The sequence below is a fragment of the Monopterus albus genome, unplaced genomic scaffold, assembly GCF_001952655.1.
Source record: "Monopterus albus unplaced genomic scaffold, M_albus_1.0 scaffold31.1, whole genome shotgun sequence".
Lineage (NCBI taxonomy): Eukaryota > Metazoa > Chordata > Actinopteri > Synbranchiformes > Synbranchidae > Monopterus > Monopterus albus.
Window position 1 is genome coordinate 6,370,117 of NW_018127911.1, and position 15,244 is coordinate 6,385,360.

At 40.0% G+C, this 15,244-nt stretch overlaps 1 protein-coding gene across 4 annotated transcripts in view; it reads right to left on the reverse strand.

Annotated features, from left to right (window-relative positions):
- LOC109958184 (CUB and sushi domain-containing protein 3-like) overlaps positions 1-15,244 on the reverse strand; it is a 229,504-nt gene that overhangs the window by 182,974 nt on the left and 31,286 nt on the right. For all 4 annotated transcript variants that reach the window (XM_020596611.1, XM_020596613.1, XM_020596612.1 and 1 more), the window contains exon 3: positions 12,647-12,759. In XM_020596611.1, the coding sequence (XP_020452267.1) occupies positions 12,647-12,759 (113 nt within the window). The remainder of the gene's footprint in view (positions 1-12,646; positions 12,760-15,244) is intronic.

Genomic DNA, 15,244 nt, shown 5'->3' on the forward strand with positions numbered 1-15,244 from the left:
AATTAGTGATTTTGTTTGCTCTCCAAAAGGCTGTCAGAATTGATGTGATGTTCTTATAGTAGTTCATTTTCTTAATTGGGTGCAACAGGAAGACAAGCTCTGCAACTGAAGGGTTTTTGCAATGATTTTGTTCCAGATCTGCCCATGAGTTACTGTAATTGTCCAACTGTATCTATTTATATAAATATTGGATTTGTAGGAAGTAATGTTTAAAGTTTGGCATTTCTAGACCAACTTGTGATTCTCTTCTTCTGTAGTGTTGACAGGGGGATTTTGGGTTTCTTGTTTTTCCAATAGTAGTGTTAACTAAATTAATCAGGTGTGTGGGTGTTATGGGAAGCACTGAGAATAGTTCATCTGTGGCAAAGTTTATATTTTCAGTGAGTAAGAGTGGGAAGTTGGACCAGTATGTGAAATCATCATTTTTTCACAGATGGATGTAACAGAGGTTAAAAAACTCTGAGTGCTTGGGGGAAATATTGATACCTAGATAGTTTTTGTTGCCAGGGTGGCGTGGAAGAGGGAACTTTTAAGCGGCAAAATACAGATGTCCTAAGAAAGTAGTAATATGGTTGATTTGTTCCATTTTATTGTGTAGCTTGAAACCTTGAAGAATGTATAAATAATACTGGTCCTGTAAACATAATAATAAATAATCTGCATGAATTGGTAACTTGTATTCCTTTAATACATTACTGTTTTGTCATAAGCGGTTCAAAGAAAACGGTGAATAGAGAAGGAGAAGGGTATCTTTGTCTGATCCCCCTGCGCAGAAATGTGGATCCATCCAAAGAGTGAATGACTCTCAAAAACTAAATCTTTTGCTAACAAAAAAAAAAAGGCCGGCACACTTTATTAAAGGCTTTTTTTTTCTGCATCTAATGATACAATTATGGTTTTGGTTTGTTTTTGTTGTGCAAAACTGATCAAGTTTTGAATGAAGCCCATTTGGCTTGGGTGGAAAATTATTCAGCCCCCTTAAGTTAATACTTTGTAGCGCCACCTTTTGCTGCGATTACAGCTGTAAGTCGCTTGGGGTATGTCTATCAGTTTTGCACATCGAGAGACTGAAATTTTTGCCCATTCCTCCTTGCAAAACAGCTCGAGCTCAGTGAGGTTGGATGGAGAGCGTTTGTGAACAGCAGTTTTCAGTTCTTTCCACAGATTCTCGATTGGATTCAGGTCTGGACTTTGGCTTGGCCATTCTAACACCTGGATATGTTTATTTGTGAAGCATTCCATTGTAGATTTTGCTTTATGTTTTGGATCATTGTCTTGTTGGAAGACAAATCTCCGTCCCAGTCTCTGGTCTTTTGCAGACTCCATCAGGTTTCCTTCCAGAATGGTCCTGTATTTGGCTCCATCCATCTTCCCATCAATTTTGACCATCTTCCCTGTCCCTGCTGAAGAAAAGCAGGCCCAAATCATGATGCTGCCACCACCATGTTTGACAGTGGGGATGGTGTGTTCAGGGTGATGAGCTGTGTTGCTTTTACGCCAAACATAACGTTTTGCATTGTTGCCAACAAGTTCGATTTTGGTTTCATCTGACCAGAGCACCTTCTTCCCCATGTTTGGTGTGTCTCCCAGGTGGCTTGTGGCAAACTTTAAACGACACTTTTTATGGCTATCTTTAAGAAATGGCTTTCTTCTTGCCACTCTTTCATAAAGGCCAGATTTGTGCAGTATATGACTGATTGTTGTCCTATGGACAGAGTCTCCGACCTCAGCTGTAGATCTCTGCAGTTAATCCCGAGTGATCATGGGCCTCTTGGCTGCATCTCTGATCAGTCTTCTCCTTGTATGAGCTGAAAGTTTAGAGGGACGGCCAGGTCTTGGTAGATTTGCAGTGGTCTGATACTCCTTCCATTTCAATATTATCGCTTGCACAAACATGTGGAAGAAGGTGCTCTGGTCAGATGAAACCAAAATCGAACTTTTTGGCAACAATTGGCAGCAGGTGTTACATTGGAAACTATACATGGTATTCTGGTGTTGTTTTAATCATGCTAAATGTATTTGGTCTCTTGACTGCAGTATGAACAAGTTTGTGCTTGCAAATGTAAACAACTATTGTAAAACTGAATCTGTGGGTAAGGATCAAGGAATCCCAATCAGTCTGACCAGATCCTCAGTTGTCTTGGTCATAAGAACATAAAATGTACTTTGTGCTTGCAGTTTCTGACTAATCATCCAGTCAAGTTAAATTATTATCTTTGATACGTGCCATCTGTTTGTGGTTAATTATTTTAACTGGCAAGCCACCGTATTTACACTTCCATAAAGTGTGTTAGATGCATCTATGAATAGATAGACGGGGGGGGAGAGAGAGAGAGAGGAAGAAGTATATTTGGGACCCAGATCCTAAAGAGGATTTCGCTGATAGACATCTGTGAAGTCACATTTTCTAATGTTAATTTCCAGGAATAACTTTGTAAATCCAATTACTAATCCACTTTATACTGCAGATGCTCACATACGCATCCCTCGCGCATATGATCTCTAATGAATGCAATATAAATCCTCAGCATCAACTGCCGGCTGTTTATGTTTATAAGCAAAATTAAATGCCAACAGACTGCAATGGAAAAAAACAAAGAGAAAGAGGACCTCGGAGCATGCATCACTTTTTATAAATCAGCTACAGAAAGTGTCCTTTAACACAGGTAAAATAGTTTAAACAGACCTAGTATTACACTGACTATATTAGCACAACAAAGCTTCACCAAGGGTATATCATTTTTAACCACAAAAACAATGTTATGACAATATACCACATCTTCCAAAATCCTCCACACAGAAGGTTTTAGGATGATCACATATAATTGAGAGAGCAGAATGAAATATTGGGACCTGAGGCTCCAATTTGTGCGTTCACATTTTAATACCAATTATATTTGGACAATATCCCTGATCTGTCTTAAGGACAGTAAATTTATATATGATCCATGCAATTTTCAAACTGTACAACTTCCTTCTTCAATAAACTAGACAAGTTCAGTGAAAATTTATATACAAATGGAAATTTATGATTGACATCCTTTGTGAAACGTCCTGGAAACAGATACCGATTTTAATTGAGACACATGCATACATGCATACATACATACATAAAGCACAACACTAATGATACCCTACCGATGAAGGGGGGGGGGAGTAGTGAGAAGCAATGGAGATTCCCTGTAGAACTGACCTCTGACTAGAGGTGGAGGTCAGAACTCCTACAGTAAGTAGTATATTTGTATGCAACTACAGCAATATGTATTTGTAAATAATAAACTTCTGCTTAGATAAAGTTTGGTAAAGGTAAACTGTGGCAGACTGTTTTATATGAAATATGTTTGAAGTTCAGTAAGAAATATTCACCTCCCATTAGCCATAGTGTTGCAGATGAGGACCAGCTGCCACAGTGAGTATCGTCATTTTAACTTATAAGAGCTGAAAAAACATAGAAAAAAAAAAAATCAACTGGACTTGGACGTTTCACCTCTCATCCAAGAGGCTTAATCAGTTCTGTCCAACTGGTGGCGAGCAGGAGATATTTATCCCCCTGGGGGATGTTTCAGTCCTTCAATGGCCAACAGTGTCTCCTAAGGACTGATGTGTTGCAGTTCCAGTCCTTTGGTGGCCAACAATGTCCCCTAACAACCGAGTCGTTAGGGGACATTGTTGGCCATCGAAGGATTGAAACACCACCCAGTGAAACACCACCCAGGGGGATAAATATCTCTGGCTCAACACCAGTCGGACAGAACTGATTAAGCCTCTTGGATGAGAGGTGAAATGTCTTCTACCTAAAACCAAGTCCAGTTGATTTTTTCCATGTTTTTTTTCAGCTTACTATGACCTGGATGACAGAGAAACTGCACGGACATATAACTCATAAAAGTTTCAACAACAATCATATGCTGTGTTGACCAGTCCCTACCTACAGTTTTATTAAATGCAGCTACAGCGTGTTCTGCAGGCTGCAATGAATGTATTCATCCCTAAAGGGCACAGCATGCTCCCTGACAGCAAACAGCAAATGTGTCTCCATGGGAGTTATGAAGACCCTGTGAAATTAAAATGTATTTGTTTCAAATATCACATTTGCAGAGATCAGCAAAGTGTGATAACACAGATCAAAGGCAATCTAAATATCTACAAACTTGCCATAACAACTGTTGCAATTTGATGCAGAGAAGATCAGACTAAAATTCAGCACACTGCTCAGATGAAAACATTTGCATCAAAAAAAAAAAAAATTCAGAAGACAGAAGACACAAAATCAGATGGCCAGGCACTGCTGTTGTATGTAACCAGACATTATTCAGAATTACTTATGACTTTCTCACAAGGCTTTCTATCACACCAGTATCTCTTGACTGAACATTTACCAGACAAGGATGTGACAGTCACAGGAGAATACCAAAAACACACTATGCTTTAGCTATTTAAAACTAACATACAAGGCCAATTAAAAAACGCTGATCGGCAAGAGCATGGCTGCTGGACCAAGGTAAAACTTATTAGTGGAGAACTGTGCCAATGATGCTGACAGGAAAACAGTACGGGTACTGCTAAACTACTGCACCACCTATTGTTCTGCACCTGTACATGTCAATGATGAGCTTATCATGGTATTTGCACTGAATGTACAGTAGTTACCTATCTCAGTGTTGATGTATTGATCTCTTTTGGTTGGTTAAATAATTAGTGTCAATATTTAACAATTCTAATATCGGTCTGCCTAAAGCTAACTGTACAGTCTGCATAAAAAAAGAGAAAAAATATTTCAGCAGATGCTCAAGCTTAAATGGCCTGGGATTAGAGACAATACTATATATTGATTAGGACATTACACAGATGCATCATTAACAGATTTTATCTTGAAGGATAATTTTTATTATACTAGTCAAATCACTGTTTTTACACCCCCGAGATAAGATAATTGTTTAAATATGGCTTTTCAGAAAGTCTTTCCTGGAAAGTATTAATGAGTGTCACTGGGTCAGAAATAGCTGCGTCAACAATGGGGAGGTGAGCTTGACAGAGAATTTAAAAACCAACAGCATGTTAAATAATATGAATCCATATATTACCAGCTTCTCTCTCCAGAGGCTAGGTGGGATAAACCTGTTGCAAAACAGGTGTGCAAAATATTGCTGCACCAAAATATTTCACTTTAGCAGCATATTTACTAACACTAATTATGTAAATTAGCACAGCCACAGCAGCGTTAATTTGAATACACAGCCACTTAGAAGAACCTGCAGCCTGTGCTGCGCATGTATGGACCAAAAGGGAGTGTAGGAGAAAGTTCAAGTTTACATCCACTGAACTTTAGTATCGTTAATGAAAACAACAACAAACATATTTTGGAACTGCAGTCACATACTGTACTCTTCTGCCAACTCATCTTTTTTTTTTCAAAGCTAGTAAGTGAAACGTGGTTTGACCTGAAAGCCTGTACATGTCCCTCACATTCTCTTCTGGTGAGTGATGCAATTTACAAACATCTTCTCCCTCCTCAAACATGTTCTTAACTCAGATGAGACTTGAGATGACGAACAGTTGCTTTGCTGACAGCAAGGCTGCAAATTCTACACCTGCTTTCTCCTGACGTTAAATATCAGCCTCAAGTCCCTCTGCCACAGCGGTGGTAAATCAGGGGCTGAGGGGATTTGTATACATTTCCATTCTCTCCTCCCATATTTAATGTCGCTAAACAAGAACACATTTAATCCTTAGTAAATATCCCCTTAAATATCCAAATCCTCCATGTCCTAATATGAACATCAGGAAGCAACTTTGCACTATTAAGATAAATGGATTTTTCCTATACTAACAGGGTCCTAGCAAAACTCTTCAGTGTGTAGCGGTTAAAAATGCAAAATTACTGAAAGTGTGCACCTATTAGGTGACTTTGATGCAAACTATTAGTACCTCACCACTTCTTCCATAAGTTTGAAAGAATGTGAACAAACTCTAAATTTGTTGAAATGTTTCTCCATAACTGAGTCACAATTTAATCTTTGCTGCTTTTTTCCAACCTGAGAGAGAGCATGTGACTATGAGTAAAATGTCAAACTCATAACTTTGTACACTGTGGAGTGTGTTACAAATCATATCCATGAGCCGCCTGTACCCCGTTAACCTGAACAGAGATCTAATTTCAACTGCCAGATGTTTCTGGGATTATAAGGCATATTGCACTCAGCCAAATAAAAATGTGATTAACTATTTTCCAGGATGATGCCACATTTTTCAAGAAATATAACTGTCTTTGGTATACTGCAGTGGTATAATGTATTCAAGCCCCATGCTATAAAAAAAAAACAGCAATATGTATTTCCTACAGGAAATAACACTAATTGTCCAGTATGTTGTGCAGATTTTTTTGCGACAAGATTTATCTGATTCATTGTTTCACTAAGCAGGCCCTCATTTAAAAAATGAAATTCAAACCGACTTATGGTAACTATCAGAAATCAAGTGATAGAATTATTACTTTCTGGCAGCTGTTCTTAAGAGAACCATGCAGAGTAACGTGACGCTTACCCGTACAAGTAAATATTTTGAGAATCTTACCTCAGGTCACTAATTAAAAAGGTAACAGATGCATCTCAACTGTAATTATACCAGCACTGATGCATTGCTCTTTAGTTATGACTTTCTATACACCAAAGTCGCAGACAGACATAGCCCTTGAATTCACAGGATATGCGTTGAATATTTGAAGTAGTTGCTTTAGATAAGGCTTTGGAGTGCAGACAAATTAAAACTCTGTGCCTAAATGAAACTAGGAGAAAAAGAAATACTTTGAATAACAGCCAGCATTTAACAATAAAATAGGATTTCTACTTTAGAGGGTTTGAAGAACCCCCTAAAGAAATCAAGTGCTTTAGATACAGTGTTAGCCTTGAGCTAACAAGTCTTGCTGGCTGGATGATTCTAAATAAACTGCTGATATAATTGAAGGGGCTGGACTGAAGTTAAACCTAATGAAAACTTGTACAAACTTTGCTTTAAGGTTGGAAATTAGATGCAAACATCACTAATACAATGCCAATGAAGAACTTTCAACATTGTAAACCTGGGCGTTGTACTTTTTACATAAACAGATCCTGATCAAATTAGTAATGATGGAACTTCTAAACCTGGCCCCCAGTCATCTGGTTCCATACACACACACATACTATCAATCAAAAGTTTGCATACACTTTTACACTGAACTGAATGGTAAAGTGTACTGACAGTCAAAGTCATAACCAGCTGGTTTCCAATTGGCTACATGCAAATGTATGTTCAAAGAGCACCATTTTTCACCCCCGCAGAGCACGAGCTTCTGCTGGAGGACAAGAGACTTAAAGATTTAATTCATATGCAAGTTAACTGCAAAAGCGGTGAAAATGTGGAGAGATGTATTGCAAAAAGGGGCTGACAAATTAAATGCATAAATATAACACTCCACAGAAAAAAGGAAAGCACCACAAAATTTTGCCATAAACTTCCCTATACAATTTTTACCTACAGTCACATTAACAGATAGTGAGAATAAGATGGTCTTGCTTTATCCCTCATCACAGCAGTAACAAGTGAATTATATGAACTTGTAAATAAGGTAGATGGGTGCTAGATTTCTCTGGGGCTAAGCTATTTATTTCGCCTGTATATCTAATGACTCTGTAGCCCTTTGAAGAAGATGGAAGTTGGACGAAGTGGCAGTGTTTGTGTGCACACAAGCAGCACACTTTCCCCACAGGAGCTGCCTCTGTAGACTGCCTGTCTGGCTTTCTAGTATGCGGCTTGACTGGCTGCTAAGCTGGATTTCACGCAAGCGGGTAAAATATATATATATGTCTATACTGACTGAACCTATGTTGGATCACAGGGCACAGCAGCTGGTAAAGAACACATGCATGCACACTCAAGACCTTTTCCATCTCAGTGACCAAATTGCATTGCCACAGAGAGACAAAGCAAATGATTTGGGCAGAAAAGATGAAATTATACTTTATAGGTCAGCTGTCTTTCAAAGATTTTTCCAGATAAACAGACAGGCTGAAATGGCATCATGGCAGGTTTTAGACAGGCAGGGCAATGTTTTCATTGCAAACTCACAACCTTCAACAAAGGGCAAGCAGATGACGTTACTCAACATACGCAAGTACTGTGCATGGCTCCATCTCCGTCCTTTGCAAAACAGCAAGCGCATGGGTTGTGTTGTAGAAAAACCCCATATCTCTACCTCTGATAAATGCAGCTTGACCCAGGCCTGCTTCAGAATTAAGATTGCAGGATCACTGTAGTACTCGTGATAGTATAGGAAAATAAGCTCAAATTAGTTATAAAATTTGCAGCATGCTGTAGCTGGATTGCATTTCAAAATACAGTCCTGGACAAGAGATTGACAGGCTGCCAAGAAATTAGATTCCATCTGGCCATGTCCTTCACCGTGTCCTTATATACATGCAGAGTCAGATCCATTTAATTGCAGTCATGATTCAATCATCTCTGAGAGTGGACAAGCATCACACATTTTCAGTCTTAAGGATGAGCAGGATATACATATTTATGTGTAAACTGTAGCTAACCATATAGGAAGGAAGACAGAAATGACAACAAATTATCTTGGTTGACAAAAGAATACATTATCAACGCGTACATCGGATTTTTGTGTTTTATATGTGACTTTCATTTCAGATTAAGATACTGTACCATAATTTTATGTCCAAAAAGAGGGTGCTACATTCATATTGATGCAATTATTGTGTGCAAATCTCAACGTGTTGCTAATACACTAATGTAAATTTGATCGCACCATCATATCAAGATTTCTGAAGTTGCGTCTGTAGAGGCTTGAGTAAGCAAATGCTTTATATTACCTAGATACTGTAGTTGTTTAAATATTGATCCAAATCACCTTACAGTGCATCCATAAAGTATTCACAGCGCTTACCCTTTTCCACATTTTGTTAGGTTACAGCCTTATTCCAAGATTGATTAAATTCATTATTATCCTCAAAATCTTACAAACAATACCCCATAACGACAATGTGAAAAACATTTGTTTGAAATCTTTGCAAATTTATTAAAAATAAAAAATGAAAAAATCAGATGTACATAAGTATTCACAGCCTTTGCCATGACACTCAAAATTGAGCTCTGGTGCATCCTGTTTCCGCTGATCATTCTTGAGCCGATTCTACAACTTGATTGGAGTCCACCTGTGGGAAATTCAGTTGATTGACCATGATTTGGAAAGGCATACACCTGTCTATATAAGGTCCCACAGTTAACAGTGCATGTCAGAGCACAAACCAAGCCATGAAGTCCAAGGAATTGTCTGTAGATCTCCGAGACAGGATTGTATCAAGGCACAGATCTGGGGAAGGGTACAGAAGCATTTCTGCAGCATTGAAGGTCCCAATCCGCACAGTGGCCTCCATCATCTGTAAGTGGAAGAAGTTTGGAACCACCAGGACTCTTCCTAGACCGGGTCACCCGGCCATACTGAGCAATCGAGAGAAAAGGGCCTTAGTCAGGGAGGTGACCAAGAACCCGATGGTCACTCTGAAAGAGCTCCAGCGTTTCTCTGTGGAGAGAGGAGAACCTTCCAGAAGAACAACCATCTCTGCAGCACTCCACCAATCAGGCCTGTATGGTAGAGTGGCCAGACGGAAACCACACCTCAGTCACAGGCCTGGAGTTTGCCAAAAGGCACCTGAAGGACTCTCAGACCATGAGAAACAAAACTCTCTGGTCTGATGAAACAAAGATCGAACTCTTTGGCCTGAATGCCAAGCGTCATGTCTGGAGGAAACCAGGCACCGCTCACCACCTGGCCAACACCATCCCATCCCTACAGTGAAGCATGGTGGTGGCAGCATCATGCTGTGGGGATGTTTTTCAGTGGCAGGAACTGGGAGACTAGTCAAGATAGAGGGAACGATGACTGCAGCAATGTACAGAGACATCCTTGATGAAAACCTGTTCCAGAGCGCTCTGGACCTCAGACTGGGTTGATGGTTCACCTTTCAACAGGACAACAACCCTAAGTACACAGCTAAGATAACAAAGGAGTGGCTATGGGACAACTCTGTGAATGTCCTTGAGTGGCCCAGCCAGAACCCAGACTTGAACCCGATTGAACATCTCTGGAGAGATCTGATTGATGGATCTGATGGAGCTTGAGGGGTACTGCAAAGAAGAATGGGAGAAACTACCCAAAAATAGTTGTGCCAGGCTTGTAGTATCACACTCACACTTGAGGCTGTAACTGGTGCTAAAGGTGCTTCAACAAAGTATTGAGCAAAGGCTGTGAATACCTTTGTACATCCATCATTTTCTAAACCGCTTAGTCCCAAATGGGGTCACGGAGCCAATCCCAGCTGCAGGCGAAAAACGGGGTACACCCTGGACCGGTCGCCAGCCCATCGCAGGGCTAACACACAGATGAACAATCACTCCTACAGGCAATTTAGAGACACCAATCAACCTATGCTGCAGGTCTTTGGACTATGGGAGCGAACCCACGCAAGCACGGGGAGAACATGCAAACTCCACACAGAAAGGCCCCAGGTTGGCCGGGGCTCGAACCCAGAACCTGCTCGCTGTGAGGCAACAGCGCTAACCAACGTTTTTCACATTATCATTATGGGGTATTGCTTGTAGAATTTTGAGGACAATAATGAATTTAATCCATTTTGGAATAAGGCTGTAACCTAACAAAATGCTGAAAAAGGTAAGCACTGTGAATACTTTCTGGATGCACTGTATACCATGTTGTAACATCAGACTATTAAAAAATAAATGATAGTCATAAGAAACTGGAAACACATTTTATGTACTAGAGATGCACCAATGACACTTTTTTCAGACTGGGTACATGTACTTATATTTGAGTGCTTGTCAATTCCAAGTAATTAATTACACTCACCAGCCACTTCATTAGGTACACCCGTACAATTGTATGCAACATTTCTGCCTTAACATCTGTGTTTTTGGTAAAATTGTCATAAATGTATAAAATCAATTATATGTTTATTGTTGGGGTCATAGTTAAATGTGGTGTTGTACTGGACTACATTATATTCAGAGGTGTCTCGATATTTTTGTCCTACCCGGCTACATACATGAGGGGGTCAGAATATTAGGAATAGAAGAACATCAAATTCAACCAAGCTGCTGGAGACAGAGAGACATAGAAGGAGACATGAAAGGGAGAGAAACAGAGCAAGAAAGCACCCACATGGGCAGGAAAGATGCTGTAGAATGGCTAGGTCTGGGGCAGGGAGGGAAATGAGGAGGCATGAACCAGCCTGTTAGTGCAAGAGAAGGTAAAGGAACATTGTAAATGGTCTTGTATAGCACATTTCTATACATTGCAGCACACTCTAATGTATAAAATCAATTATATGTTTATTGTTGGGGTCATAGTTAAATGTGGTGTTGTACTGGACTACATTATATTCAGAGGTGTCTCGATATTTTTGTCCTACCCGGCTACATACATGAGGGGGTCAGAATATTAGGAATAGAAGAACATCAAATTCAACCAAGCTGCTGGAGACAGAGAGACATAGAAGGAGACATGAAAGGGAGAGAAACAGAGCAAGAAAGCACCCACATGGGCAGGAAAGATGCTGTAGAATGGCTAGGTCTGGGGCAGGGAGGGAAATGAGGAGGCATGAACCAGCCTGTTAGTGCAAGAGAAGGTAAAGGAACATTGTAAATGGTCTTGTATAGCACATTTCTATACATTGCAGCACACTCTAAGCGCTTTCACACTACTTGGCCATTTACCCATTCGCAGTCCCAAACGCTCACACATTCACACACAGGAGCAACTGGGGGTTTGGTGTCTTGCTCAAGGACACTTGGACTGGACAAGCCGGGAATCAAACCACTAATCTTCCAGTGAGGAAACAACTCACTCTACCTCCTGAGCCACAGCCGCTCCCAAACAGAAGATAAAATGATGAAATAACTTTAGTGTATTGAGAGGAAAAAAGGTGCAGACAAGTAGCAAATAGATATGAGGTAGGGGAAAAAAAGGAGGTGGGACAATAAGATGAGGAAGAAAAGAAAGCTTGAGACAAAACAAAGTAGCATAATAAAGGAATGGAAATGCAGAAAACTAGAGATGAATGCAATGGAGTTCACATGAAGGAGGACACGGGAAAAGAGCAGGGGTGAGCAAGGTGGTCACAGAAGGATAGTTCATATTTAGACAGCTCCCTGCTGCACTTAGCTCTGCTTCTACACAGATAACTCAGTAGATCCAACAGTTCAGCTAATTCCCATCACCATCTGCCATGCAATTTTAGATGCACCTCTGGAGTCACAGAAAAGGTTCAGGACATTCAGAGGAAGACATGTTGATTTGGAAAATATTAAATAAATTTGCTTAATTGAGGTAACTAATGTTTCCATGAGTTAACAGTGGGAGTCCTAGAGGAAATTAGGTGGACTATGTGTGATCACATGTCCGTCTTATAAGATTAAGCAGTGTCTACTCCCCTGGCTGATAGATTTTTCTTCTAAATGAAGACTCCATTTATAAGGAGCTGACCTGATCATGGTCTCTAACTTAAATTTCATATAAACGTCCATTTCTAATGACATTAAAAAGCAAAGCAGTAAACAAAGCTTTTCTTACCTTCATAAGCTACCTTAAATCCATGAGCGCTTACTGCAAAGTCACTGGTAAGCCTCAGTGAAAAAATGGAGCCAGTACTGGTAACAGGTGGAGGGATGGCAAATCCTGTTAACCTGCAGATAAGAGAAACAGACCATCATTTGGGACTTTTTCAACAATGATTCCAGACAGACAACACCATTTAAAGGTTGTGTGACACAGACCAAAACACTATCTAGCTCTGTTAAACATCTGTTTTGCATTTAAACCAGACAGGCTACCAGGTGAAGTAGCTGATTGTAAATTTATAATTCCTGTTGAGAGATGTGTTCACTAAAATGCAGCAATGCATAAGAGCTGTAGACCAGCGTAGCTATCACTAAAAATGACGACTGCTGAAACATATCAAACCTCACACCACCGGTGAGTTTGTACACTGTACCATTTTATGTCTAATAAAACAGAACTGCTCTGAGAATTGTGATGTAATTTGTCCACCGATAATATACTAGGAACTACACAATCAAAACCCAAGTGAGAACCTTCCCTATTGTTGGATAGTGTTTGAGGGCTGGCAGCAGCATTGTAACAGACTGCTTCATTACTGCATTTCAAATTAGGTGCAGATCCAAACAAATCCATTTATTTTCACGACGTCGTAAACAAGATGTGTTGCTGACCATTTCTTAGAAGCAGTTGCTGATGTTCTATCAACCTTCCACTGCTGTAAGCCAGGCAGTGTCGCATAAACTCAACTTGCGCACAAAATGTCTCCGCTATTGCCATCTTGTTTCCACTTGTTATTTTCTATTGCCAGTTCTGGGTCTGTTTGTGTGACTGAACCTCTACTTCACAATAAGCCATGTGAATAATGTCTATAGTAGGCCAAATGTGGGAAAACAGAAATTCCCCCAGTGACAGCAGAGAAGAGGGTTGTGTATTCACAGCTTCAATAGAGTTTCCAATTACCGTACTGTGAACTATGCTGGTCCTTGCAGTAAATTTCCTTTTGTTGCAGGCACTGCACAGCATGCCAACATACATATGAGAGTCAAGTGCCACATGAAAGAATTTTTTCATTTAAGAAGAAAAAAGAATTTAAAGGTGACTATGTTAGAAGCTTAATTACACACAAGAGCAATGTACTGAATTTGTGTGCTGATGTGGATAAATTAAAAGTGATGGCAAGCTTGTGCATTCCCAAAAAAGGGAATTGTCGGCAGGCTTAAATTAAAAAAAAGGGGCAAATAAAGGGGAGATAGTAATAATAAGAAATGTTTCAATGTGTTACCTGTTATTTTACTTATCATGCTTGACATTTGGTAAGGTATTATATGAACCAGCTGAAATCTAAATATGAATTCAGTTTCTGCAGGTCCCAAACCCTATTAAGTACACACACAGTGCAGAGAAAAGTAACAGAGAACAACAAGTCAGTGGCAAAACTGCTGTCGCTAAAAGAAGCATTCCTCTCTGCACATAACTGACAAAAGCAACAAAATATGTCTGTGTAACCCTGGCCTTTCCCTCTGGTCCCACAGTTAGCTGCTTGTAACAAACAAGCCCTCAGTCATTCTTTTGCAATATAACTCAGCGCCATTCCAACAGTGGAACAGGGGTTGGAGGGCTTCGTAGTGCCATTTCCGTGTGGGAGTTAAATAAATCCCATGAATCAGTTTGATGCCCAGCTGGGTATTCTGTAGAATTACCCTCCTTACCCAAAATCTGGGGAAGGGGATCCAAGGGAGAAGTAATTATTGGCTGAGCAGAACAAAACGGAACAGAACAATCAGTGGCTGCAGAATGCACACTCACACAAGAGGTCGATACCCCAGAGTGAGTGTAACACAGTTGCACAATGACAAGCCTGGATCTGCAATGGATACTGAGGAAGTGGGACAAATGAACATTCAATTTGTTTGTCCATGAATCACAAAGTTGACCAAGCTCTTCTTCTCTTTGTCTTGTAGCACTGACTATGAAGACAGACTAGACGAGAGGGAAAAGACGTGCTGCTATGGCAACATGAGATACAGACAGACAAAACAAGGAGAGAAAACAGACACAGTGCTACAAGAATGTATACAGGTGATGTGAAGAATTAGTCCTGATGAGCTATAGCATAAGTATTTAGTGTAGTCTCTTACAACCACTAGGTGTCTGAGATAAAGAAAAGATATTTCATCATGACCACAAGCACGATGGATAAAATGCTGTAGAAAAGCTGCCAAACTGAACCTCAGACCAACATCTGAGTCTCAGCAGACTACATCCGTTTCTGAGAATTCAATGCTGGCATCATGGCACGAAACAGCAGGGGAATGTGGATGTCATGGGGTTAGTGTACATAAAGACAAGACATCTTTCCTAAGGCTGTCCGCGCCATTAGTAGGTAACAGTCTAGGCAGAGATGGTCAGAATTCTATGCTCCTATTCTGATTCAAAAAGTCATATACTGAGTTATACTGGTGAGGATGATGCAGGAATATTAAATCCTGATCAAGCAAAGTTTTAAACCACACACATGAAAAACTGCCTGAAAAACCATCACTGTGACATAAATTTTGTCTGAAGCATTTGAAGAAGATGAATATTGCTATTTTATGTAATATATATATA